Source organism: Heloderma suspectum, chromosome 2 (genome assembly GCF_057233095.1).
Source record: "Heloderma suspectum isolate Gila_16-S chromosome 2, 16-S_ref, whole genome shotgun sequence".
In the NCBI taxonomy this organism is placed as follows: domain Eukaryota; kingdom Metazoa; phylum Chordata; class Lepidosauria; order Squamata; family Helodermatidae; genus Heloderma; species Heloderma suspectum.
Window position 1 is genome coordinate 37,129,093 of NC_139459.1, and position 27,172 is coordinate 37,156,264.

Genomic DNA, 27,172 nt, shown 5'->3' on the forward strand with positions numbered 1-27,172 from the left:
TTTTGTACCCAGTATCATGTCTGTTTTCAGCAGAATTTCCCAGTTGTGGGATAGGGGAAGATTCCCAGCATGGAGCACCTTTGGAGGGGAGAACAAACTAAAACCACATGTGCAAACAGGACAGAAGTACAGTAGTTCAGACATAGTACTAGCATACTTAAGACCATCATTAAGGGCAAGCCTCCAGTCTCTTTGGAACTCATGTTCTATTTAGACTTCAGTGTTTGGTGCATGCATTATTTTCACCTCAGGCTGCAACCTGCTCTATTTGCACAAACACTTCAGAGGAGCAGTCTGATCAAATCAGTAATTGAATTAGTTTGGCAAAGATGTTTAAAGGGAGTTCAAGCGTAAGGCTTAAGTCTGTTTGCATTAGTCCTGATTCCTTAATGAAGAAGTGTTTTGACAGAAAATATTAGATTTATTTATTACCTTTGCATTTCACCCAGCTCAAGGCAGTGTTGGGAGTCTCATAAACAATCCTATGATACAGGGTTGGATTAAATTATTGCAACTTGTCCAAAGGCACTCAAGTATGGCAGGTAGAGGGTTGAACCTAGGCGTGCCACCCCCAAACCCAGCATTAACAACTGTATGATGCCATTTGTCTAGCTAACCACACTAATTATCTAAGAACCTCTTAAGCTTGTTTTTCAACATCATGGCCTCAGCAAGAATTTCACGATTTGCTTTCGGATAGTTTATATAACATTTCTGACATGCAAAAAGTCTCACTAATGTTGTCCAGATTATCCTTACAAGAAGGAACCACGTCAAACATTAGAGGCGAACCTGAGTTCGCCACCAAGCATACACTTAACACTGAGAGGCAGTTCACACAACACGCTAACCTACACTCAGTGGTTGAGGGTTGTTTTGAACCATGGGTTGTTTTGAACCATGGGTTGTTTGTTGAGACATGGATTAGCATGGTGTCTGAATGCAGCATGTTTTCCGCAGGGTGGGCTACTGTGTCATCTGAACGCAGCTGGGGTGGCTTGTTAACTATGCAGCGTAGCTTGTTAACCACCCTGAACAACCCAACAACAAGCCATGGGTTCTCAAGGTGGCTTGTTCGAGAAAATAAAACACACTGCATGGTTAACAAGCCATCCTGGCTGTGTTCAGACAACACAATAACCCACCCTGCAGAAAACGTGCTGCGTTCAGACATCATGCTAACCCATGGTTCAGCAAACAACCCACTGTTCAAAACAACCCACACTCAACCACTGAGTGTGGGTTAACATGTTGTGTGACCAGCTCCTGAGATACAACCAATCCAGGCTCCTGGACTTATGTACCTGAATGTTTCACGCATTTTGCGAACACATATTTATTGAATTCACACTTTACATTTTTAGGGGTATACTTGCCACATCTTCAATGTACACCTAAAGTTGTAGTGTGTGAAGATGACTTAATCCTATGAGATACTTTAAAATGTAATTCCTAGGGGAGTTTTCTTAGGGTGGGCAGGGTGGAAAACTAAATTATATATTACTGAGACAAGTTGTGATACAGCTGAATGGGAATCGGAACACAGGCCTTTCAGATTCAAGACCACTATTCTAAGGGTGCGCAGAAAGTAGACCTCCAGATGTTTTGGACTTCAACTGCCAGAAGCCATTGCCAGCATGGTCAATGGTCGGAAATGCTGGGAGTTTTAAGTCCAAAACTTCTGGAGGTCTCCTTTCTGCACACTCCTGCACTATTCCATGTTCTACTGGACCACTCTGGCTGCCACAGACTCCAGTATGGCAAGAAAAAGCAGTAGTAACGAGTAGAAAATACAGCACATAGAACTATTTTTAGATGAATAGCATGTTATCACAATACAATGTCCAATTTGCATCCTGCTATCACCACTCCCACGAAACCTGCTACTACTCCTGCAAAACCCCGTCCCACTTCCACACTTGCAATAATGTTTACACCCTGGCACAGCCCTGAAACAGGTTCTTAAAGCATTGCACAAATTCCTCAGGAAAAGGCTGTACGAGGAAGGTTTGTAATATGTAGAATTGTCTTAATATGCACTTTTATATACTGGAATGAATGTTCATAAATTAACCACAAACCCTAGAATTGTAGACATCTTTATGTCCATAGGTAGAGTAAAAGGAATTATATTTTAAGAGAAAAGTGTATGCGGGGTGGGGTTGAGATAGAATCAATAACTGCTTTCCACACTGTGGGTAGCCAACCTGAGACACAGATGTCACAAGTGGCACAGACCAGTGTTAAACCTGGAAAATAGCAGGAGGGCTTGTGGCCTGGCTATGGCAGAGTAAGGCCTGCCTTTCTTGTGCAGCACTGCTGTCTGTTCTCTTGTTCAATGGGCTGCTACAAGCAACCCAAGTCTAAAAGTAGCACTGATGAAACTTTGTGACCTCTGATATGCCTCATTCGTGGCCTCTAGCTCACCAGATTTTCTCATCTTCCCCTTCTCTTACTACCAGCCATTTCTGATCAGAAGCGCAGATTGGCACCTGCAATCAAATGTTGTCGTCTAGAGAACTCAGCCGGCCATGCCTCTTCCAGGAGACTCCATTTCATTCCCCCTGTCCCTTGGTTTCCCATTTTTCCTCTCCCAAGTCAGTATTCTGTACCCGCTGAGCATACTCAATCCTGACTGGGCTGAATTGGGGTTTTGCCTCATAAGCGCTTTTTCCTCCAGATTTTTCTGGGGTGGGGGTGGGATGGAAACACTTGAGTTTCCCCAAGCCTGTTGATACTTCCCCTCTTGTGGATGGTGTCCTTTTGGCAATATAAGCGACAGCACTCACTTCTCAACATAGAGGGGATGATAATGAGATGTACTAAAGCGATACTGGGAGGATGTAGTACCCTTCCATAAGAAAAATGTTGCACCGTGCAACCACGTCCTAACTCACGTTAGCGCTACCACAAGGACATGCTCCGATTCCTGACTAACACACAGCATTGGACTCAACCACAAAGCTCTTAGTCCATCACCTAAGACAAGTGTTCCCTGTAGTTGTCACAAATATTGAATATTTTACTATTTAGAGACTAGAGGCACAAGGGTAAATGCAGAGTTATGTTTACTCTGTGCTTAACAAGCACACGCACACCTTAGTTCTGCAACAAAATTAGCTATATTCTACGACTCCTAGCAATTATGCAAAATATGCCAAGATGTGTATATTTCTCTATATAACAAAAGGATAATAATTTATGCAAGGGGCAAAAAGCTGAGGCACTGAAGCCCAACAACCTTAATGGAAATCCTGCATCTCACCTTGGGGCTGAATGAGCTCCACTTATGTTGGGTTAGAAATGGCATTTTGGGAAGTGTGACATTTTCTCTGAAAGAGCAGCACTCCAAGAAGAAAACATTACTGTTTGCTGTGAAATTGGGATCCCTCTGGCAGGGATGTGTGAAATTTTTGTAGAAAAAGGGATGCCACTTAGGGCTACAGTTTGAGCCTTCCACAATGTAAAGTGGCTGCTGCAGCCCCTTTGATGGGAAGTGATTCTCAGCCCCATGAGGAACGCAATTCACTCCCCCTCTTCTCATGGGGAATGGCTTACAGCAGCTTTCTTAGGAATTATGGGAGTTGCAATCCAACACATCTGGAGAGTGCCAAGTTTACGAAGGCTGGTTTAGGGAACCTCTCTCTCCCCTGCCAAATTCAGTTCAGCTCTAACCGCTGTATAGTTTCAAGCCTATCTTACCAACCTGAAACAAGACCACTGAAAAACAAGAGAGGTATCTACATGCTCAGGGAATCCCCAGAGTTTGCATAAGTACCCAAAGGGTGGGGGATGGGGGGTTAGAAATACAACAAAAATAGCCCAATGAGGACTGAGCATGCTCAGTGGCCAAAGAACGTTGGCTGCCAGTTGGAGAAAAATCCAGAAAACAGGAAGTGGATGTAATGGAATGACCTGCTCGAAAAGGGGGTGGCTGACTGGTTAGTACCCTGAACATGAGTACCCTTACTGTAAGTTGAGGATACCTGTACTGTAACATTTCATTACAGGTCCCACCTATGCTATGCTGTTCCTCAAAGTAGATACCACAGCACTAAGCTTACAGCCAAACTGGACATGATGTTAATTGCATGTAAGCATTTAACATGCATGGATTTTTTAAAAATGTGATTAGCCACTATGCGGGGAGGGGGAGAACAGGACCGGGACTGTGGCACCAGGGAGTTATCCCTTGCCCCACCACTGTAGTCCCAATGAAATCACCCCCCTGAAGCTGCTATTAGCCCTTGGAGGGAAGCTCCCGTTGGAGTCAATACAAAAAAATGAACAAAGAACATAACTTTAAACTTGTATGAAAAGCAGCCCATGCCCAATAATCAATAGAGTTCGAAAAAACTCTCCCTTTTCATAAGCAAACATTTAAAAACACACACACACACACAAACCTTAAGAGTTACTCGTTAGCTCAGTTTTGTTTCTCATAGGTAGCTACAGTAACAGTGTTCACTTTGACTTATTTATATACACAATTGTGTACCTCAGACATAAAGGTTAGTTCAGGAAAACTGAGGGCGTTGACCGCATTCAAATGGGCTAGTCAAGATATCATAATCAGGTTTTACTGGCTCATAACTTAACATTTAATGCTCTGTGTTCATGAATGTTAAAACAGATGCTTTCAGCTGCTCAAACTCTTAATGAATAATGGCAAGGTGAGTCATATTGTATTGTACAGGAGAGTCAAAAGTGGAGGAACCCCAGAGAAATCAAAGATCCATCCCCTTGGCTTTGCGTGCGCTTTTCTTCTTTTCTTTTTGCAGGAGCTTTCATGCGCAACGCATGCTAAACACAGGCTTCAAGGTAATTGGCTAAACAGTAATTAGGACCTTGCCAAGTTGTCCACTACCAGGGATTCTAGCTCAGAAGCACCTGACAACTGCCATATTATCAAAGCTGACAGAAGGGGAAAAAGAAAGACTGGCAGCTGCTAGCTCAGTAGACAAGTGCCAAGATCCTGAATTAAAACAGACTGGCTAATTTTAACCTATGATCTCTATTCATTTATATAGTATCCAGGATACCTGGTTAATATATATATTTTCCCCCCGGAACAGCTAAGTCCCATGCAAACTTGCTAGGAGTAAGTCTCATTGGACAATGTGGGGCCGACTTCTCATTAAATATGCACAGAACTGGACCGCAAGTCAAAATGCTTCAGTGGCAACAATGGTGGTGTCCTCACTCATGGCAAAGCTATTCAACAACGTAGCACAAGCTGGTTTACCTCTTTGTTGTTTTCTAAACTGAAATGAGTGCTAAGAAGCTGTAACTACCCAATTATAGACATTATTCTTCATTGTCTTAGTTTAGGCAGGCTGCTGAACAGCCTTGTTTCATCATCATACAGAGGGCATAGCAACTAGGACATAAAACCACTGCTGAATGTCTTGAGAGGGGCCACGGCTCAAAGCTACCAAAGAGGCAGAGCCTTTGCTTATTGACCTTGCTTATTTTTTGGAGAGGGATAGTTGATGTTTTTAGCTGGGTTTTATATGTGCCATTGACCTGGTTCACACATAATGCCAATCCATGGTTTATTTAATCCATGGTTTGTTGCCCTACTCAGGGTTTGTCTTCGAGACAACTAAACAACCTGTGGTTTTTCTCAATCCCTGAGTTTTGTTTCCCTCCTTCCTCACCCACTTCTGCTCTGTATCCCAAATGCTGTTGCGGAGCTGTAGTACTGACAGGAAAAGCAACTGAATTTTTATACCACTTGTGCTCACCACCTCTGTAGCCTGGTGAAACAACCCATGAACCCATGGTTCTGTGTTTGCATGTAATGACAATCAATGGTTTAAACAACCCAGAGTTCGCAACCCAACAAACCACGGGTTCTCTTTCTGGGTTGTTCATGTTCAACAAACCATGGTTTATTATGGCTGTGTTCACACATCATAACAACTCAGAATTCAACAAACAATACCATGGGTTAGTGTTATCGACAAACCAGGCGATTTCTTATTTAATCAAACAATACAGCAATTTTTCTGCTTTAAGTGGCTGAAGCTGCAATTGTACTCACACTTAACATGGGATAAAATCCCACTGAATATGGTAAGATTTGCTTCTGAATAAATATGTATATGATTTAGCTCTCAGTAAGTTAAGGAATTGTTGTTGTTGTTGTTTATTCATTCAGTCACTTCCGACTCTTTGTGACTTCATGGACCAACCCACGCCAGAGCTTCCTGTCGGCCGTCGCCACCCCCAGCTCCCCCAAGGTCAAGTCCGTCACCTCCAGAATATCATCCATCCATTTTGCCCTTGGTCGGCCCCTCTTTCTTTTGCCTTCCACTTTCCCTAGCATCAGCATCTTCTCCAGGTATTGTCAGGGTGGACACTGAGCCCATAAAACCTCAGAGCAGTTCTGATTCTGAGGAGAAACAGCCATCCGTGGGAGAGGAGTGCGCTCATCCCTCCCAGGCCCTGCAGCTGGCAGAGATTCCTCCTCCCAGCATTCCAGACATAGATAGTGCTCCTGGGAGTGAAGGAGCGCGGGAGGAGGGCTGGCTGGATGCTCGACACAGATGCAAAGAGCGATGAGCTATGGAGGGCGCGGAAAGGAGGCGTAGCGCCCGTTTGGCGTGCAAGCAACAGTCGCGTCCAGAGGACCCAAGGGAAAAGGGGAGGGACTCTCCCTAGCCCATAAGTTCAGGGTCTGCAAGTGATTCTCGTTCAAACGGGGACCAACTGTTTCCAACCCAGGGGCATAGGTTACTCTGCTGTTCATAGCTTAGTCGCTGGTGATAGAGTTATTAAGTTGTAAAAGGAATAAAGCCTTGAAAAGAATCCTTTGTCTGTGTCTGGAGATGGCTACTGGAGTAAACTGAAAGGGACCGGCTAGGGCCCCCTGACAGCTTGGTCCCCATTCCTCTTTTTTCTCTCTCTCTCGCTCTCCTCCTACTGCCAAATGAAGGGTGCCGGAGACCCGACAGTGCAGGCTCTGGCACAAGAGAACCAGATTCTCCGTGATCAAATGGCTCAACTGACAGCTGCCATGCAGAATCTACAAGCTGCGGTTCAACCCCCGCCACCTCCGATTCCCCCCCCCCCCCCGCCGCCGCAAGTGGCCGGTGGCCTTGCCAGAGAAGTTTTCTGGGGAGAAAGGACTTTTTCAGATTTTCAGTGCCCAATCGGAGCTGTACATACGCCTTCAACCTGAGGATTTCCTGACGGAACAGGTTCGTGTGGGTCTCATCATTAACCTACTTTCCGGCGTGGCCGCTAAATGGGCTTCGGGACTCCTTCTCGCTAACGACCCCCTGCTTGGGGACTATCAAGGTTTCATGACAGCGATGGCCCTTTTTTTCAGTGACCCCCTACGTATGCAGACGGCTTCTCGGGAGATTCGCTGCCTCAGGCAGGGCAAGGACGCAGTTTCCAGCTATGCGACAACTTTTCGCTTGCTGATGCAGGATTTACAGTGGAATGATGCCGTGCTGGTGGCTCAGTTTTTGGACGGTTTAGATGACGAGATCTTGGACGAGTTGGCGCGCACGCCCAGCCCGCTGACTTTGGAGGACCTCATCCAGACCTGCCTCCAGATAGATAGTCGGCTGGAGGGGTGCCAGCAGACCTGGCGGGGCGCCAGGAGCTGAGATTTCCCTCCTCCCATTCCCCCAAGTTCCCTGCCCCCTCCCCCACCCCCCGCCCCTGTGGTGGGGGCAGAGGAGACCCTGATGCAGCTGGGAGCTACCCGAGCCCCGCTGCCGCCAGAGGAGCTTGAGCACCAGCGACCTCAGCGCCGCTGCTTTCAGTGTGGAAAACTGGGCCATTTCGCCAAGACCTGCCACGTTAGATCCGCAGCTCCTCTGCCTCCCCCTCCTCTCCTTCCCCCTCCTCCTCCTCCTCGTCCCCAGACCTGACTAGTCTCCCCCCAAGCCTGTTAGGGGCCTCCAGTGTAGGGTCAGTTCCCCACCGGGTGGATGCCTTCCACAACCTCCCCCACCCTCCCATCTGCTATTGCCGGTTCACCTACGCTCCTTCCAGTGGGGTGGGGTGAAAGCCCTGGCTTTAGTGGACTCCGGAGCTACGACCAGTTTCATGGATGAAACGTTCGCCCTCTTCCACAACATTCCTACCCTGCCTCTTCCTGCCCCCTTGGCAGTGGAGACCATCGATGGGCGTCCTCTCTCTTCAGGCACGGTGACCCGTATTACAATTCCACTCACTCTGTGCGCCCAAGTCCCACGTTGAGCAGATTCAGTTTCACCTGGCCAAGGTTCCCCTATACCCAATCGTGCTGGGTGTTTCCTGGCTCTCTAAGCATAATCCTCAGATTTCTTGGGGGCTTCAGCAGGTGGAGTTTGCGTCTCCCTACTGCCAGGAGCATTGCTTCCTAGAGGAGGCGCCTGTCCCAGTCCAAGCCTTAACCCTTTCCTCTCCCTCCTCATCTCTTTCTGGCAGTTCTTCAGCTACCGTCATCCTCCCAGAGAAGTATGCGGCTTTTCGGGATGTTTTCGACAAGGAGGAGGCTGACCAGCTCCCCCTGCACATCGCCCTTTTGACTGTGCCATTAACCTCATTCCGGGGGCGACCATCCCCGCTGGCCAGCTGTATTCAATGTCGGAGCCAGAACTTCCGAGCTCTGTGTGAGTTTTTGGACACAAATCTCAAACATGGCCTCATTCGCCCTTCCTCCTCCCCCGCCTGCGCCCCTACCTTTTTTGTTGCCAAACGATCTGGAGAACTCCGCCCGCTGCAAGATTATAGAGCCCTCAATTCGGTCTCCATCCCTGACAAGTACCCCCTCCCCCTCATACCTGAGATGCTGGAGCGCCTGGGGCGAGCCAAGATTTTCACAAAGTTGGACCTGCGTGGCACCTACAATCTGATTCGCATCCGGGAGGGGGATGAGTGGAAGCCCTCTTTCAGAACCTGGTACAGAGTGTATGAATACCAAGTGATGCTGTTTGGGCTCGCCTGCGCCGCCCCCCCCCCACATTTTTGCGTTTTATGAATGTGATCTTCTGGGACTATTTGGACACTTTCCTCATTATATATCTCGATGATTTACTTATATTTTCTGAGGACCCCCACGCCCATCAGCATCATGTCTCCGCCATCCTCCAGCGCCTCTGTGAGAACCATCTGTCTGCCAAGTTGGAGAAATGTGCGTTTGACCTAACCTCTTTGGACTTTCTTGGCTACATTATCTCAGCTGACGGAATCAGGATGGATCCTGCAAAGGTCCAGGCTGTCCTCTCCTGGCAGGCTCCATCCACCAAGAAGGACTTGCAACATTTTCTAGGTTTTGCAGATTTTTACAGAAAGTTCCTGCCCAGCTTTGCTCAGCTGACATCTCCTCTCACAGACCTCCTTAAGGGCAGGAAATCTCCTTTTCATTGGACGGCATCTGCCCAACAGGCTTTCGAGGAACTTAAGAGACTTTTCAGTTCTGAGCCGATCGTGTTACATCCCGACCCGAGGAGACCTTTTGTAGTGCAAACTGATGCCTCTGACTTTGGGTGCGGGCAGTGCTTTTTCAACCAGATTGGGCGGGCGGTGGGTTGCAACCCTGCGCTTACCACTCCAGGAAGCTGAACATGTCTGAGAGGAATTATACCATCTGGGAGAAGGAACTGCTGGCCATCAAGTCCGCTTTGGAGACCTGACATCATCTTCTAGAGGGGGCACAGCACCCAGTCGAAGTTAGAACTGACCATTGCAACCTCAAACATCTTCAGACAGCCCGTGCCTTAAACCAGAGGCAGATTAGGTGGTTGCTTTTTTCTTCCCGGTTCCACCTTAAGATTTGCCATGTGAAGGCCTCCGACAACCTACAAGCGGATGCTCTTTCTCATAAGCCAGACCTCCATCCAGGAGGTGAGGGAAATCCCCCCCCCCCGATTCTTCCCCCCCAAAGCCTGGCGGCAGCTGCGGTGCCTCGCTCTTGGGAGGAGCTCCTTCACTCTGCACAGGCTCAGGATGCTTTTGTTCGCACAAGGGTGGAGGAATTGGGGCTAGCCTCTGTCCCACCCACTTCCTCTTTGCAAGGTGGCCTGCTTTACCATTCCGGGTCTATGTGCCTTCTAGACCCCTCCGTGAGAAGGTCCTTCATCAGTGCCATGACTCCCCCACACCTGGGCATTTTGGCGTCGCCAAGACCCTGCACAGAGTGACGCGGAATTTTTGGTGGCCTCGTGTGTGTCGGGACGTCAAGACCTATGTCGCCTCCTGCCCAACCTGCCAGCGGGCGAAGGCCCCCTCAGGCAAGCCCACAGGCTTGCTTCACCCCCTGCCTACCCCCTCAGGACCTTGGAAACTGCTCTCCCTTGACTTCATCACTGACTTGCCTCCCTCACATGGTAAGACCACCATTCTGGTGGTGGTGGCTTTGTTTTCTAAGATGGCTCATTTCATCCCCTGCTCTGGGTTGCCCACAGCCAGGAAGAAGGCAGAGCTGTTTTTGGCGCATGTTTTCCGGCTCCACGGATGGCCCGAGGATCTCACTTCGGATAGGGGGGCCCAATTCACTGCCCATTTCTGGAGGGAGCTACTTGGGCTTCTACATCTGATGCTCCATCTTTCCTCCACCCACCATCCACAGACGGACGGTCAGACCGAGCGCACCAATGTGACTCTGGATCAATATTTGCGCTGTTATGTCAATTACCAGCAAGATGACTGGTTTTCCTTGCTGCCTCCTGCGGAATTTGCTTATAACAATGCCTGCCATTCTTCCACCCGCAAAACTCCATTTTTTGCCAATTTTGGTTACCACCCCAAGGCTTTCCCGTCCACCCTAGCTCCCTCTTCGGTGCCGGCAGCCCATGACTTTTTAGAGGAGTTGAGAGCGGTACACCACCTGTTACGGGACTCCCTTGAGCAAGCCAAGACAGCCTACAAGGCCTCTATGGACCAACGGCGCCAGCCGGGTCCGTCTCTGCAACCGGGAGACTGGGTTTGGTTGTCCACCCACTACCTCCCCTCTCACTCGCCCTCAAGGAAGCTCACGTCTCGTTGCACGGGGCCTTTCCAGATTACTGCCCAGATTAACCCTGTTGCTTTCCCCTGGCTCTCCCCCCCCTCCATGAAGATCCATCCTGTTTTTCATCGGTCCTTGCTGTCCCCCCTGGTTTCTGGAGACCCTCATCGCTCGACCGGCTCCCCCCTCCGCCACCAGTGCTGGTGGAGGGGGAGGAGGAGTTTGAGGTCGTGGAGATTCTGGGTTCCTGCCTTTCTTGAAGACGCCTGCAATATCTGGTGGACTGGAAGGGGTACAGGCCAGATGAGCGATCCTGGGAACCCGCGGAATATGTACATGCTCCGTTGCTGCTGAGGCGTTTCCACCAGCTGTACCCCCACAAGCACGGGGAGGGGCCTCATGGGAGTGGGGATGATGTCAGGGTGGACACTGAGTCCATAGAACCTCAGAGCAGTTCTGATTCTGAGGAGGAACAGCCGTCCGTGGGAGAGGAGCGCGCTCATCCCTCCCAGGCCTTGCAGATGGCAGAGATTCCTCTTCCCAGCATTCCAGACATAGATAGCACTCCTGGGAGTGAAGGAGCACGGGAGGAGGGCTGGCTGGATGCTCAACGCAGATGAAAAGAGCGACGAGCTATGGAGGGCGCGGAAAGGAGGCGTAGCGCCCGTTTGGCGCGCAAGCAACGGTCACGTCCAGAGGACCCAAGGGAAAAGGGGAGGGACTCTCCCTAGCCCATAAGTTCAGGGTCTGCAAGTGATTCTCATTCAAAACAGGGACCAACTGTTTCCAACCCAGGGGCATAGGTTACTCTGCTGTTCATAGCTTAGTCGCTGGTGATAGAGTTATTAAGTTATAAAAGGAATAAAGCCTTGAAAAGAATCCTTTGTCTGTGTCTGGAGTTGGCTACTGGAGTAGACTGAAAGAGGCCGGCTAGGGCCACATGACAGGTATCCTGTCTTCTCATTATGTGGCCAAAGTACTTCAGTTTTGCCTTTCATCTCATTCCCTCAAGAGAGCAGTCTGGCTTTATTTCCTGAAGCATGGACTGGTTTGATCTTCTTGCAGTCCAAGGCACTCTCAGAATCTTCCTCCAGCACCACAGTTCAAAAGCATCTATCTTCCTTTGCTCAGCCTTCCTTATGGTCCAGCTCTCGCAGCCATAGGTTACTACAGGGAATACCATTGCTTTAACTATGTGGACCTTTGTTGTCAATGTGGTGTCTCTGCTCCATTTTATCTATTTTATTTATAATAAAATAAAATTTTAATAATTTTAATAAAATAAAATTTTAATAAAATTTTAATTTTATTATTAAAATTTTATATTTTTATTAATATTAATTTTAATATTAATATTAATATTAATTAATATTAATATTAATTAATATTAATATTAATATTAATTAATATTAATATTAATTAATATTAATAAAAATTAATATTAATTTTATATTTTATTAATAAAATAAAATCTATTTTATCTAGATTTGTCATTGCTCTCCTCCCAAGAGGTAAACGTCTTCTGATTTCCTGGCTGCAGTCACCGTCTGCAGTAATCTTTGCGCCTAGAAAGACAAAGTCTGTCACTGCCTCCACGTTTTCTCCCTCTATTTGCCAGTTATCAATCAAGCTGGTTGCCATAATCTTGGTTTTTTTGAGGTTTAACTTTCTTCTTTCACCTTCGTCATGAGGTTCCTCAGCTCCTCCTCGCTTTCAGCCATCAAAGAGGTATCATCTGCATATCGGAGATTGTTAATGTTTCTTCTAGCAATTTTAACTCCAGCCTTGGATTCATCAAGCCCAGCACGTCGTACGATGTGTTCTGCGTACAGGTTGAATAGGTAGGGTGAGAGTATACAGCCCTGATTTACTCCTTTCCCAATCTTAAACCAGTCCGTTGTTCCGTGGTCTGTTCTTACCGTTGCTACTTGGTCGTTATACAGATTCCTCAGGAGGCAGACAAGATGACTTGGTATCCCCATACCACCAAGAACTTGCCACAATTTGTGATGATCCACATAGTCAAAGGCTTTAGAATAGTCAATAAAACAGAAATAGATGTTTTTCTGAAACTCCCTGGCTTTCTCCATTATCCAGCGGATATTGGCAATTTGATCTCTAGTTCCTCTGCCTTTTCTAAACCCAGCTTGTACATCTGGCAATTCTCGTTCCATGAATTGCTGGAGTCTACCTTGCAAGATCTTGAGCATTACCTTGCAAGAAAATGCACACCATTTCTCCTTGCACCATTACAGATCTTGCTACTGTATAAAGGTTTTCTCTGAATCTTCTCATAGTACCTGTTATTCAAAGTGCACTGTTCTGAAACAGATGTATACTCCTCTAGGGTAAAAAATCTATATCCAGATATTTTCCCTATCTTTTTCCATCTGTTTCATAGGATATTTGAAATGTGATGAGCTACATTTTCTATGTTCTTGATCAAGATAAATACATTTTCTTACTTTCTAGTTTTACACATGGCAAAGAAAGTGTGTGTATGTACATAGTAGTGTTGGCAAGACATATTTTGGCTCCACATTAATGTATAGCTTAAACGCAAGTGGCTTTCTTCACATACAGAGTTGTCAGAAAGCAAGTGACATTCCTGTATTCCAACAGCATTTTTCAGCTGAAGTAACTATTTGGGCATTAAGTGTCAGTAGCATGTACAAGCTTAAGGGTCAAGGTTTTTATTTGCTTTTACAGAGATCTGGAGTATTAACACTGTAATGTTATGTGCCTGAAGTAAAGAGCAAACATATGAGCACTATTGACTTTGGGCAGTGTAGACTGAAAACTAAATATTACTTCCAAGGAGGTTTACTGTAACAAATTAGCATCGTCTTTGCAGTTTGGTTTATTTCAAGAGCTCAAAGCATTTCAATGGAGATCCTCATGTATTTTAAGAAGGTTTTTAAAGTATGCTGCTGGCACACACTTCACTGTCTTTGCCAGAGTCCTTAGTGAGCAATTCCTAAAGATGCAGCCCAATATTACAATTATTAAGGGATGTGGATAAGAAAAAGTGAGAATGGATCTCTCACCATCCCTCCCCACAGCTGGGATACAATCCCATGCCCCCTTACTTCTGAGTAAACCCCGCTGAAGTCAGTGAAGTGTACACCTAAACACGTATAGGATCATGCTAAACATCTTATATTTATGTTAAGGTACTGCTAAGGCTCTCAAATACTCTTTTTGATTACACATGCAGAACACAGACATGCTGAATTCTGCATATGTTTTAATGCAAAGACACATCTACCTATTTAATTGAACACTAAACATTTTTCTAAGCTCAAACCACTCATATTCATTCACTAAACAGCTCCTTCAATATATAAGCAAGATTTTTTGGTCCAAGGGTAGATTGATTTCATTTGTCTTGATTTAAAGCAATGGTTTAAATCATAATTTAAATTATTAAGAAAATATATCCAGTTTAAATCAGGTTTCTCATTTTGAAATGTATGTATTTCCTAATCAAGTATGCATACTAACAGGTTGCTCAGTAAAGCCTGTATGTAACCTAGATTCATAACCCAAAACCTCTGGCTGCGCAACTCACATCTTTTATACTGCATGTCTGCTTATAAATAAGGCATATACACCTTGTGTAAGTGTCGAGTCGTTTACGTGAAGGCTACGTCTAATTTTATATGCACTTATATAGAAGCAACTCCTGCTGAACGAAATGGAATTCACTTCTGAATAAATATGCATGGGATGGAGCTGTATCCAGAACTTCCCAGAAGTAAAGGATGATAGTGACTGGGCAAAAATAGTTTAGCATTTTGGGAACAAGCCTAAGTAAGCCCAGCATTTGAGCACTAATCTCCGCTCCTCCTCTGGCACCACTGCAAGGAGGAGTTCAGAAGCTTCCAGTTCCATTTTTTTTTATTAATGAGAGCTTGCCATGTTGTTCAGAGTTGGCAAACTGTGGTTAATCTTAATTATGGTCAGAGGCAACAGGGCAGCTTCAACCCGTGGTTTACAAGGCTGGCTTGCTTCCACTAACCATAGTTAAAATTAACCACAGTTTAGGTTAAGCAGCAGTTAATCTAAAATGGAAACAGATGTTCTCAGTCTCCTTGAGAGGAAGAATGGAGCCACATGAGAAGAGGAATGGGGAAGGAGAGCCCATGAGAAAAAGGCTCACTGTGGCTTGTCTTGATAATACTAAACCATGGTTTAATGTTACATGTAAACTGGCTCAATGTGAAACCACAGTTTGTGCTAATGATAGTTAAGAAGTGAGATCATAAGTCTGGAAGTGGTACACCCAGGAACAGTTTAACCACTTCCTCAGCCATTTGTGCGTAACAGGCTGCAGATATGCTGTTTTGTTTGGTAGAAATGAACAGCTGTAAGAACAGATTTAATGGGACAGAGCTAAGCAAGTGCTCAAGTCTACTGAAACAAATAGGACTTTAAGAAGTGCTTAACTTTGGCTGGACAGTTTCCACAGTTTGGGGCTGGACAGGAAGGAGCTCAAAATATATTCCAAAATTTACAACTGTGAACCTGACCTGTCAAACCACTCAACTCCAGTTCAAAACAAGACTATCTAATGTGATGCGGGTAACTAATACCGAACAAAAGCTGTACTGCTACTGCCTCTTGGGTATAGTATCATAGAATAGTAGGGTTGGAAGGGGCCTACAAGACCATTGAGTCCAACCCTCGATCAATGCAGGAATCCAAGTCAAAGCATCCCTGACAAGTGGCTGTCCAGCCTCGTCTTGAATGCCTCCAGTGTGGGAGAGCCTACTACCTCCCTAGGTAATTGGTTCTATTGTCATATTGCTCTAATGGTCAGGAAGTTTTTCCTGATGTTCAGCTGGAATCTAGCTTCCTGTAACTTGAGCCCATTATTCTGTTTTGTTTATTACCAACTCCTGTTTTGCATACACCAGCTGGCTCAGCAAAGTTGTGTGTTAAACATAGCTGGAAAAAGAGTTTCGATAAATAAGGTAACACCCAGGTCAAACCAAATTATCCACACTACTCATTGTTCAATTATGAATTAATGACACCCACTCTCTTTCCTGTAGGCACTCCAATTCTTTGTGCTCAAGTGTCACTATAAAGCAGACTTTGAAGGATCCAAGAATTTATCACATGTATATTGTGTGACTGGGAAAGTCTGTAGTACTCTACTGTTTAATACCTCAATCTATACATGTCGATTCAACATGTTGATTAACTCCCAGGTGAGTATGGGATTGCAGCCTTAATTGCCAACATAAGATTTTTTCAGTTACAGCTATCCTTTTCCCAGTAGTAATTCCTATTTCCATTATTTTCTACCCAGCTCTTCCTTCGCACATACATCTGTTTTAACATACCTTCTAGTAGTTTTGGTTGAAGTCATACTCTACCAGTTTTTTCCCAACAAATAAAAATGCGAAGTTATCACCTAGAGATTTCAAAAGGACCCCTGGCTAGGAAGCAGGGTTACTTTAAACAGATGAGCAATAATGTTAATGTATTTTACAGAGTCGTATGATTCTGGGTTATTGCAAATATTTAGCCAGCCAAGTACATTTAAGCGAAGCCTTTTTGATTCAGAGACTTGGTCAAATGATGAGTTCTGAACACACACTTAAAACTTTCCCCACACAGCTGCCTATATATTTAGCTACTTACAGAGCAAACGGGCACAGTGAAGCCCACTGTGTAGAGGACAGTGGATGTGATGGTACTGTCATGGAACGGATACTTGATGCTGTCATCATTACAGAAAAAGCCCCTCTGATACGGCTTTATTTTTGCCAAGTTTAGAACAGCAAGGGGTAAGCCAGCTGTTGGGGGAAGGGAAAAAAAGATACACAGTGTTAAATATAAATATATATATATATATGTATATATTTTATCAAACATGGAGGAAACTACTGAGCAACATGCAAAACTCAAGAGTTTCTCCAAGTCAGTGTAGGGAATGCAGCATCATGCAATGTGCCCCAACTGCCTACACCACAAAGCCCCATAAAACTGTCTGTCCCCTTAGTTGCCAGCAATCAGACCTGCCAACAACTGCAGAAATTAGAACGGTGAAGAGTTCAGAGCCCTTGGATATCAAAAGAATGCCTTCCAAATAAGGCAAGTGATGGACTACATTATTTTGATGTTATGTTTATTTGAGTCGATAATGTGGGAACAAGAGTATTCCAAGGGGAAGAATTTGAAACTTGGGTAGAACATAAATAAGAACTGGAATGGCTGTAAGGAATGCAGTACCTATTTTTATGGAGGAGAGGTTTTAAAAGCCTGGTCTCCTTAGGTGAAAAACAGGAGGCACTGGGAGAAATTACTGAAGGCAATAGTATGAACATTGGCCACAAACAAAGTCGGAGATTAGAAAGACAATTTGAACTATTAGAGGTCTGAAACAGTGTTCCAATCACAGTGGAATCACCACTAGTTAAGAAAGCAAGAGTTTGATAAACTCAGGGTATTATCCATTGTCAGTCCTACACAGAGTAGACCTATTGAAATAAATGACTAACATAAATCTAATTCTTCAATGGATCTACTCTAAGTAGGACTAACATTGGATACTACCCACAAAGATTATTGTAGGATTTATATTCTACCATCCCACTTGGAGCTCATTGTGTTTAGGGACTATTTCCACAAGTGTGCCCACAATGCTTGCTTTCCTCTCCCTCCATGGTGGCCAGGATGATGAGCCCTTGCCCTCCTACCAAGTCTGGAGCTGGGAAGGGAGGGAGATCGACTCTGCTGCCATCCTGCCCTTTAGAAGTGTGACAATTTCCTCTGAAACTCAGAGGTGCAGGGTACAAGCACAACCAAAATTATTTTTGGACCCCTGGACTTTCCACTTGACATCTACGAGTTTTATGATTAGATGACATCAGAGGCTGCTACAACTAGAGATAAGGTGCGTGTTGTAGACTTGCATGCCAATGAACTATCTTACGGGGAAATCATAGAATAGTAGGGTTGGAAGGGGCCTACAACGTCATCGAGTCCAACCCCCTGCTCAATGCAGGAATCCAAGTCAGAGCATCCCTGACAGATGGCTGTCCAGCCTCATCTTGAATGCCTCCAGTGTGGGAGAGCCAACTACCTCCCTAGGTAACTGGTTCCATTGTTGTATTGCTCTAACAGTCAGGAAGCTTTTCCTGATGTTCAGCCGGAATCTGGCTTCCTGTAACTTGAGCCCATTATTCCATGTCCTGCACTCTGGGATGATCGATAAGAGATCCTGGCCTTAAACACAGCAGGTTACATTTTCTTTCATAATCTTGATATAACCAACGGGCGGTATCCAATGTCGGTCTAACTTAAATCCCATTTGTTTCAATGAGTCTATTCTAAGTAGGGCTAACACTGGATACAACTCAATATTGTCATATTTGGGGGCAGGAATGCATTTATTGTATAGTCAAATGGCCTAGCAATCCGATTTTTTGTGTATGTGACTTTGGCTTATCTGTGAGAGTTCTCTCATTTGCAGGCAGTAGTGTACCTGTTCACTCAGTCTCTTGAGCCTTTTGCACACATACTTGAAATCATGCTGGCTTACGCATGGTGAGGGAGTAAGACCAGGCCTGCCCTATTCCCAAACCCACCTCACATTCAAACATTTGACACCATACTTCAAAAGGATCTATGCAACACACACACTGAGGTGTCAGGACTGTAAGGAACATATTTACCCCTTCGCTGAAACATCACATTTGTTCCAACATGTATACCCAAGGCAGACACAATCTGTAACCCTAAGCACACACAGACCATACACACTTTCATGTGCTACATAGACCCTTTGTGACATGCTGAAGTCTGGAATACACAGGTCACCTGCTATCTTTCTGCCAAAGCACTCAAGGCAGTTCACAAGAAACATGACACGAAACGAAAAAGAAATGTGAAAGGAAGAAGGTAACTGTCACATTCAGGCTCCAACTCTCACCAACAGCTGCATAATGAAGTTATATAATGACTAGGTTAAGTGATCAGCTTATGAAGTTCAAACAATAATGGGATATGCACTCTACTCCCATCCACCCCATCATCTACTAATTATGCCCTGGTGCATGGAATCCATGGCTGAGGGAATCTGCAGCACAAGACAATGGCTTGCATTCCAATTACCACAACTGGAGTTATGCTCATAGAATAGTGCCTTACTACCTCTCCTGGTAGCACCCCCTCAAGAAGCTGCTACTGAGAGCTGGGGGACCCACTGGAACAGCATGGAATGTGGTGCAGGAGGCTGCAGTGCAAATCAGTGCAAATCAGGGACCCCCTTTGTGCAAGTGGAAACACGTTCTGGTTGCACAATGGCACCTTTGGATCCAAATAATGAACTAACTCGACACACATTTTTGAGAGCAAGACTGAGTCTGAGAGTAGGAAGGGGGGGGGGGAGAATAGGGTTCCAAAAGGCAAGCACTGTGGCTTAAATGAATGGAGGTGAGCATGCAGCTTATGCTGAGAAACCAGAAGTTTAAGAACGGAAAGTCATGAAAGTAGGGAACAAGAGACAAAGCTCAGAAGATTAACACAGAAGGAGGCTGTGTGAAGTCTCTAACATCTTGGCACCTAAATTTAAATTATCCAGCAACTTACTTATACAGCAAAAAAAGAGAGAAAAGCTTACACAAGTGCCTATTACCCTATCTTATTTTAGAATACAAACAAGTTCTACTATTCAGTTATAACCTACTGTTGCAGCAACTGCAGAATAGGTAACTAAAAGCAGAAAAGGCTCTCTGTGCCCTTAAAACCTTAGTTCGGGGCTAGTCTAATTGTAGCTATACCTACCTGGAAGTACAGAAACTGACAAAACTATCCACAAATGACTTCAGCCAAAAAGCTTAGATTTAGTTCTACTTCCAATGAACTGCTTTAGCAGGTTTACAAAGTAATCCTATGTATGTTTACTCATAAAAGCAAGTTCCATAGAGTTCAATGGGGTTATTCCCATAGGTCTGCAACCTTGGCCCCATAGACACAAATGATGCCTTTGTTTACATACAAATGCTCCATGTTAACTAGCTTGTCAAAAAAGCTCCCAATATAGTCAATAGTCTTCATTCAGAAAAAACAGGTTGAACATCCTAAATTTGCTCTTCCATTAATATAAACGAACAGACAAATTGCTACAGGTGCATCCAGAAGATGACGTGGTTTTTCAAAAGGCAGACTCACTCTCTTATAAGAACTTAAGAAGAGCCATGCTGGATCAGGCCAAGGGTCCATCAAGTCCAGTGTTCTAGTCACACAGTGGCCAACCAGCTGCCCACAGGAAAACCACAAGCAGGACATGAGTGCAACAGCACTCTCCTACCCATGTTCCCCAGCAACTGGTGTACATCGGCATACTGCCTCCGATACTGCATATAGCCATCTGGAGTAGTAGCCATCGATAGCCTTCTCCTCCAGGAATTTGTCCAATCCCCTTTTAAAGCCATTCAAATCACTACTTCTTGTGGAAGTGAATTCCATAGTTTAACTATGTGCTGTACGAAGAAGTACTTCCTTTTATCTGTCCTGAATCTTCCACCAATCAGCTTCATGGGATGACCTCAGGTTTTAGCACTATGGGGGGGGGGGAATGTCTCCCTATCTACTTTCCCCCACCATGGATAATTTTGTAGACCTCTATCATGTCCCCCTTACTCACTTTTTTTTCTAAACTAAACTATCCCAGCTGTTGTAACCTTTCCTCATAAGGGAGTTGATCATTTTAGTTGCTCTTTTCTGCACTTTTTCCAACTCTATAATATCTGTTTTTAGGTGCGGTGACCAAAACTGGACACAGTATTCTAAGTGTGGTTGCACCATAGATTTTTAGAAGAGCAGTATGATATTGGCAGTTTTATTTTCAATTCCTCTCCTAATTATGCCCAACATGGAATTTGCCCTTTTCACAGCCGTCACACACTGGGTTGACATTTTCATCGAGCTGCTCACCACAACCTGAAGATCTTTTTTTTGGCCAGTCACCTCACATCCTATCAGCTTATATTTGAAGTTGGGATTTGTTGCCCCAATGTGGATCACTTTACACGTGCTTATACTGAACTGCATATGCCATTTTGATCCCCATTCTCACAGTTTGGAGAGATCCTTTTGGAGCTCCTCACAATCCCTTTTTGTTTTAACCATCCTAAATAATTTGGTGGTGTCAGCAAACTTGGCCACTTCACTGCTCACTCCTATTTCCAGATCATTTATGAGTAAGTTGAATAGCATTGGTCCCAATACAGAACCCTGTGGGACCCCACTGTTTACATCCCTCCATTGGGAAAATTTACCATTTATTCCTACTCTCTGTTTTCTGTTCTTTAACCAGTTACTAATCTATAAGAGGACCTATCCTCTTATTCTGTGACTGCTAAGTTTGCTCAGGAGTCTTTGGTGAGCGACTTTGTCAAAAGCCTTTTAGAAATCCAAGTAGGCAAAGTTTATCGGACAACCCCTGTCCACATGTTCACTGACACTCTCAAAGAACTCCAAAAGGTTAGCGAGACAGGACTTACCTTTGCAGAAGCCGTGTTAATTCTTTTTCAGCAGGGCTTGTCCTTCTATATGCTTACTAGTGTTATCTTTAAATAATGCCTTCAACCAATTTACCAGGAACAGACATTAAGCTGACTAGCCTGTAATTTCCTGGATCCCCCTTAGATTCCTTTTTAAAAACTGGCGTTACCTTGGCCATCTTCCAATCCTCTGGAACAGAGGCTGATCTTAGGGACATGTTACATATTTTTGTTAGAAGATCAGGATTTTCATATTTGCGTTCTTTAAGAACTCTAGGATGGATACCATCTGGGTCCTGGTGATTTATTAACTTTCAATTTGTCAATAAGATTGAGAAATTCATCTTTTGTCACCACTATTTGCTTCATTTCCTCAGACTCCCTTCCTGAAAAGATCCGTTCAGGCACAGGTACTTGTCCTATATCTTCTGCAGTAAAGACAGATGAAAATAATTCATTCAGCTTCTCTGCAGTCTCCTTGTCCTCCTTCAGCTCCATTGTCATCCACCGGTCCAACTGCCTCCCTAGCTGGTTTCCTGCTTCTCATGTAATTAAATAATTCTTTATTGTTGGCCTTGATGTTGTTAGCAGTATGCTCCTCGAAATGCTTTTTGGCATCTCTTGTTGTCTGCTTGCATCTCTCTTGTGCAAGCTTGTGCTCTTTTGTTTTCCTCATTCAGGCAAGACTTCCATTTTCTGAAGGAAGCTTTCTTTTCTCTAATAGCTTCCTTGACATTGCTCGTTAACCAAGCTAGTGAACTCTTGGGCTTGGCACTCACTATCTTTCCTAACCTGTGGTATTCATTCTAGCTGAGCTTCTGTTATTGTAGTTTTGAATAACCTCCAAGCATTTTGAAGGTATTTAACTCTCTTGACTCCCGGTTTCAACTTCCTTTTTACGAGTTCCCTCATTTTAGAAAAGTTTCCCCCTTTGAAGTCAAATATGATGTGTTGGACTTCCTTGGCAATTTTCCATTTAAATATTTATTAAATCTGATAGCACTGTGGTCACTGGCTCCACAACACCCACAACTCGTACTAGGTTCTGGGCAACACCACTTAGAATTAAATCCAGGTTCACCTCCCCTCTAGTCAGTTGAATGTCCAACTGTTCTAGGGCACAGTCTTTTAGGGCATCTAGAAATTTAACCACAACATACACCACCTCCACTATGCCAGCTCCTTCAGGGACGCCCCATATTTAAGTAGTACATTACCCTTACGCTTCCAGCTAACTCTAAGTTCTTGCTGAATGATGCCCACACTCCTTGCCAAACTGCCACCACCAAAGTTACTGTTTCACAACCATTTTTCCCACCATCTTCCACAGTCAAAAACAATGTTCTGCTGCCACAGCAAGAACTACGTAATTAAGACGCCTCGTTTCTATTAAGTATACATGGCAGCTTAGTAATGTTTAACAGGAGTCTATAAAATTAGATCGCTCCTCCAGTGCAATTCAGAAGAGAAAAGATATAAAGATGTCAACAACAAAGACAGGATTTCAGCTAAAAGAACAAAGTATTTTAAGTCTTTGTAGTATAATAGTTGTAACCTAAGTAGTTCTACTTTTTAGCTTCTTACTTTTCACTGCCCCTTACTATAGGTTAGGGGTAAGCTTTCTGCAGGAGCCAGTGAGATGTAGTGATTAGAGAGCTGGACTGGGACGGCCCAGGTTCAAGTCCCCACTTGGCCATGAAGCTCACTGGATGACTTTGGGCAAGTCACTGACTCTCAGCCTAACAAATAAAAATAACAATTTATAAGCAATTTATTTATTACAAACCATTTATTTTGCCTTGTTTGTTCCATGCAACTGAAGTGACCCTCTCTCTTGCACCTTCATTTTCAGCAGCTATAGAAAGTTTTCCCTTCACATCTTCCTAAGCTGTTGAATAGCAGCCAGGACCACTGTCAGTCACAAAGCTTTACACAGGTCACAGAAATGGGAGCAATTCTGAGAGTGGGATCCTGTATAAAAACCACACCAGGCATGACAGGAAACATTAGATATGTGTAATTAACTGGTAGAATTCACTGCTCTAAGATGTGGTGATGGCCACCAGCTTAAATGACTTTTAAAAACCCACGAATGGCTTGGATACAGAAAACTGGTTCACGTGTAATGACAAACCATGGTTTAATTAACTATGGTTTGTTGTATTGTGGGTTGTCATTATGTGTGAACCCAGAACTGTGGGATATTGCGTTGTTTTGCCAAGCTACAGAGGCAGTGGGCAGGAGTGGGCAGAAAACACAGCCTCTTCCCATGCCAGTAGTGCAAGTGCCACAACAGCATCTGGGGTACAGGGAGAGAGCAGGTGAAGAAGGAGGGAAATAAACAACCCAGGGACTGAGAAAACAAACGATGGCTTGTCTGATCGTCTGCCAGACAAACCATGGGTAGCACAACAACCCATGGTTTAAATAAACCATGGGCTACCATTACATGTGAACCAGCTCTGAGCCTCTCTTCCTTCTGCAAAAGGCTTCTGATCCAGGCAGTGGAGCATTTCTGCTTGCATAATGGGGGAGGAGGTGATCTTCACTGATTCCCCCATCACCCTGCAGTCCCCTATGCCCCCCTCCCAATCCCTGCCCTGGAGAGTTGGGTGACTATCCTGAACAGTGGGGGAGGTCACGAGGGGGTTGCAGAGGGAGGGGGAATCACTGAAAAAATCACCTCCCCACTTCCTACTAACTGGAGCATCCCAAGCATAACTCCGTTCAGGGAATACTCCTGTTGCTTGTGGGAAACCCTGGGTCCAACCCAGTGGCTATAGATTATCAAAAGCTATTAACTGTGATAGCTAAATGAAACCTCCATGTACAGAAGCAGTAAGCCTCTAAATTCCAGATACTTGGGACAAACGGGAGGGGGGGAGAGAGAAAGAGAGGGCCATCAACCTCCTGTTCTGCTTGTGGGCTCCATATGCATCTAGCTGGCTACTGTTGAAAACCAAGATGGATTCTTGTCTGATCCAGCTAAGCTATTCTTCCCAGATACAACAAAATCCCAAAGGTTTCAACAGAACTTAAGTGCTTAATAGCATGGTCGTGCAGCATTCATTTCAATGGGACTCAGACATGCCTAACTTTTCCTGGATTTCCCCAAACAGAGTCACGGCCCATGGGAATATTTTGTCCTTAACAGCCGGCTCATATGTACATACATCACTGGCTGACTTCAGCACCAAGTGATGTCCATATGTGAACGAGGCATGAGTCACCACAAACTAAACAGCAGACACAGCTTTCATATCACTTTACCTTACAATCACGTTTTACAGTGGAGTCCGTTTACACGTTCAGCTAAAAGTGATCCAGTCTGAAGCAAATCGGGTGATGTACATACACGCATGAACCATCCCTCATTTTCTAAAAAATGTAAGTGAACCCGCCAAGAGGCACAGACTTGGATAGATACTTAGGGTGTAATCCCATATGCTCACGTATTTGGGAATGATCCCCACTGAACTCAGTACGACTTGCTTCTGAGTAAATACGTATAGGATTGGACTGTTAGCTGATCATAAGGACTTAAGACAGGAACAATGGCTTAGAGTTAGATTTAAATGTTAGGAAATATTCTGACCCATCTTCCAAGGTTCAGCAGCAGAATGAGCTTCCTATGGTGGGTGTGGAACCTCACTCAGAACATGTTTTCGAAGGCAGGATGGGCTAGGCTCTGTGAGGAATGTTTGAGTATCCTGCACTAGAAGCAGGGATTTAGGCCAAAAACACACACACATTTTAGCACCCAGTATAATTATCACTGAGGACACTTCCCCTGCTTAACTGTGCATTACTACCATTCACAAGCTATACTTCTCCCAATTTAAGTCATCCACACCCTCCAGCTAGAGTGGGAGACAACACTTCCTGCAACTACACTCAGATACAGTCCCTTACTATACTGGCTGCATTCAGATGTAATGCCAAAATCTTGTTTCTAAAGCCAGCCAGGATTTGGCATTATATCTAAACTTACACCAGCTTACAAACCTTGGTTTGCAAAACACTGTCAAATCAGGATAACAAACCACAGCTTGTAGCTGGTTTGTAAGCCACAGTTTGTGCTAATTGTGATTTCCTATTGTGTCTATTCTACATCCATAGTTAGGGTCACGGCTCCACCTCAAGTAGCTGCTGCACCATGGAGACAGGGTGCCGAGTGCTGAAAAGAAAAACAAGAAGCAGAGAAGCCGCTTCAAACTATAGTTTGCCTGCTATATGTCTGAAAGCTTAAACCATAGTGTGGGTTTGTAACTGTGGCTAGCAAACCATGGTTCATTGTGATGTTTAAATTGAGCCACGGCATAACCTAGCCTCCCCGCATTATCTGGCTATCTATTCCTAGCTGGCAAAACTATCAAGGGCATGAACACTTTTGCCATTTACCATTTTCCTTTGACGAACTTGCAGGAGAGGTTTCCCCACCCTCCTCCTGGCCTTTCCTTCCGCTTCCTGTTGCTTTCATTATTGTGTTTTATCATCTTCGTGTGTGTGTGTTTTACCTTTATCATAAGCTACTTTGATTGTTTTTAATATTTTATTTATTTATGTATTGCATTCCTCTTGCAAGGAACCCAAGGTGGCTTACATGATCCTCCTTCTCTCCATTTTATCCTCACAACAACCCTGTCAGGTAGGTGGGGCTGAGAGTATGTGACTGGCCCAAAGCTACCCAGTGAGCTTCCATGGCTGAGTGGGGACTAGAACCCAGATCTCCCAGCTCCCGGTCCAACACTCTCACCACTACACCATACTGGCTCTTTTATATCCTGCCTAATAGAGGCAGGATATAAAAAATACTCAGCAAAACCTTTACCTAGGACAGAAAAGTGTTCAATTCAGAATCAGGGATTACTTCCTCCACGTCTTTTCTTTTCTTCTCTCCTCTTTCCTATTAGTCGTGATGAGATACTTCCATGCAAGGAGGACAGCTTAATATCTACAAAAAGGCCATTCCCAAATGTGTACAACTATGGAGAAAATACTGGTGGAGTCACAATGTGTTTCAGACAGAACACTTATGCACACAAACAGTTGCAAGAAGGTTGGAATGTGATTGTAAACCTACCTACCTTCCTGCATTGTCATCAGTCAATCTCAAAACATGAGATGAGGGCCTTTAAAAGTGCATTTCCATCTTTTATACATGCACAACAGCAGGAGGACATATAATGTCAAAATGTTCTAGAAGGTTTTGTAACCCACAAAATCTTAAATACCAAATATTGTGTGGGCTTTTCAGTATGAGCAGATTACAACTCTTCTCCATGGTCCACAGACACTACCCTACACTGGTAACTGTGATGGTCTCAGAAAATACAACACAGATAAGCAATCACAATAGCAACAGAGATACTGGCAGGAGAAGAGAGCCAAGTTTTTTTTCTTCTCTACAACAAGTTGCTACCTGACCTGACCACCAAGAAAACATTTCCCCTCAACAGAAGAACAACCTACGGGAAGACGCCTGCATTGCCCACAACAACAGAATAACTAGCATAAATCAGTTCTCACAATCAGAGTCATCTATACAAACCCTGAGGCCCAGATTGAATCCCTTTGATCTACTAGGTCTACTAGGATTTCCTGGAAATCCTACTGTTGTCTGTCCACAGTAGACTAGATAAGCCTTCCATGGTCTTGTGCCCTCCAGATCTGTTGGGCTGCAACTTCAGCCAGCATTCTC

At 44.6% G+C, this 27,172-nt stretch overlaps 1 protein-coding gene across 4 annotated transcripts in view; it reads right to left on the reverse strand.

Moving 5' to 3' along the window:
* PLPP1 (phospholipid phosphatase 1) overlaps window positions 1-27,172 on the reverse strand; it is a 150,329-nt gene that overhangs the window by 60,751 nt on the left and 62,406 nt on the right. The window contains exon 2 of one of the 4 annotated variants that reach the window (XM_084833261.1): window positions 16,604-16,758. The exons of 2 other annotated variants lie outside the window; for them this stretch is intronic. In XM_084833261.1, the coding sequence (XP_084689387.1) occupies window positions 16,604-16,758 (155 nt within the window). Of the gene's footprint in view, window positions 1-16,603; window positions 16,866-27,172 lie in introns of those variants that run through there. One more of the 4 variants, XM_084833260.1, reaches the window with a different exon arrangement.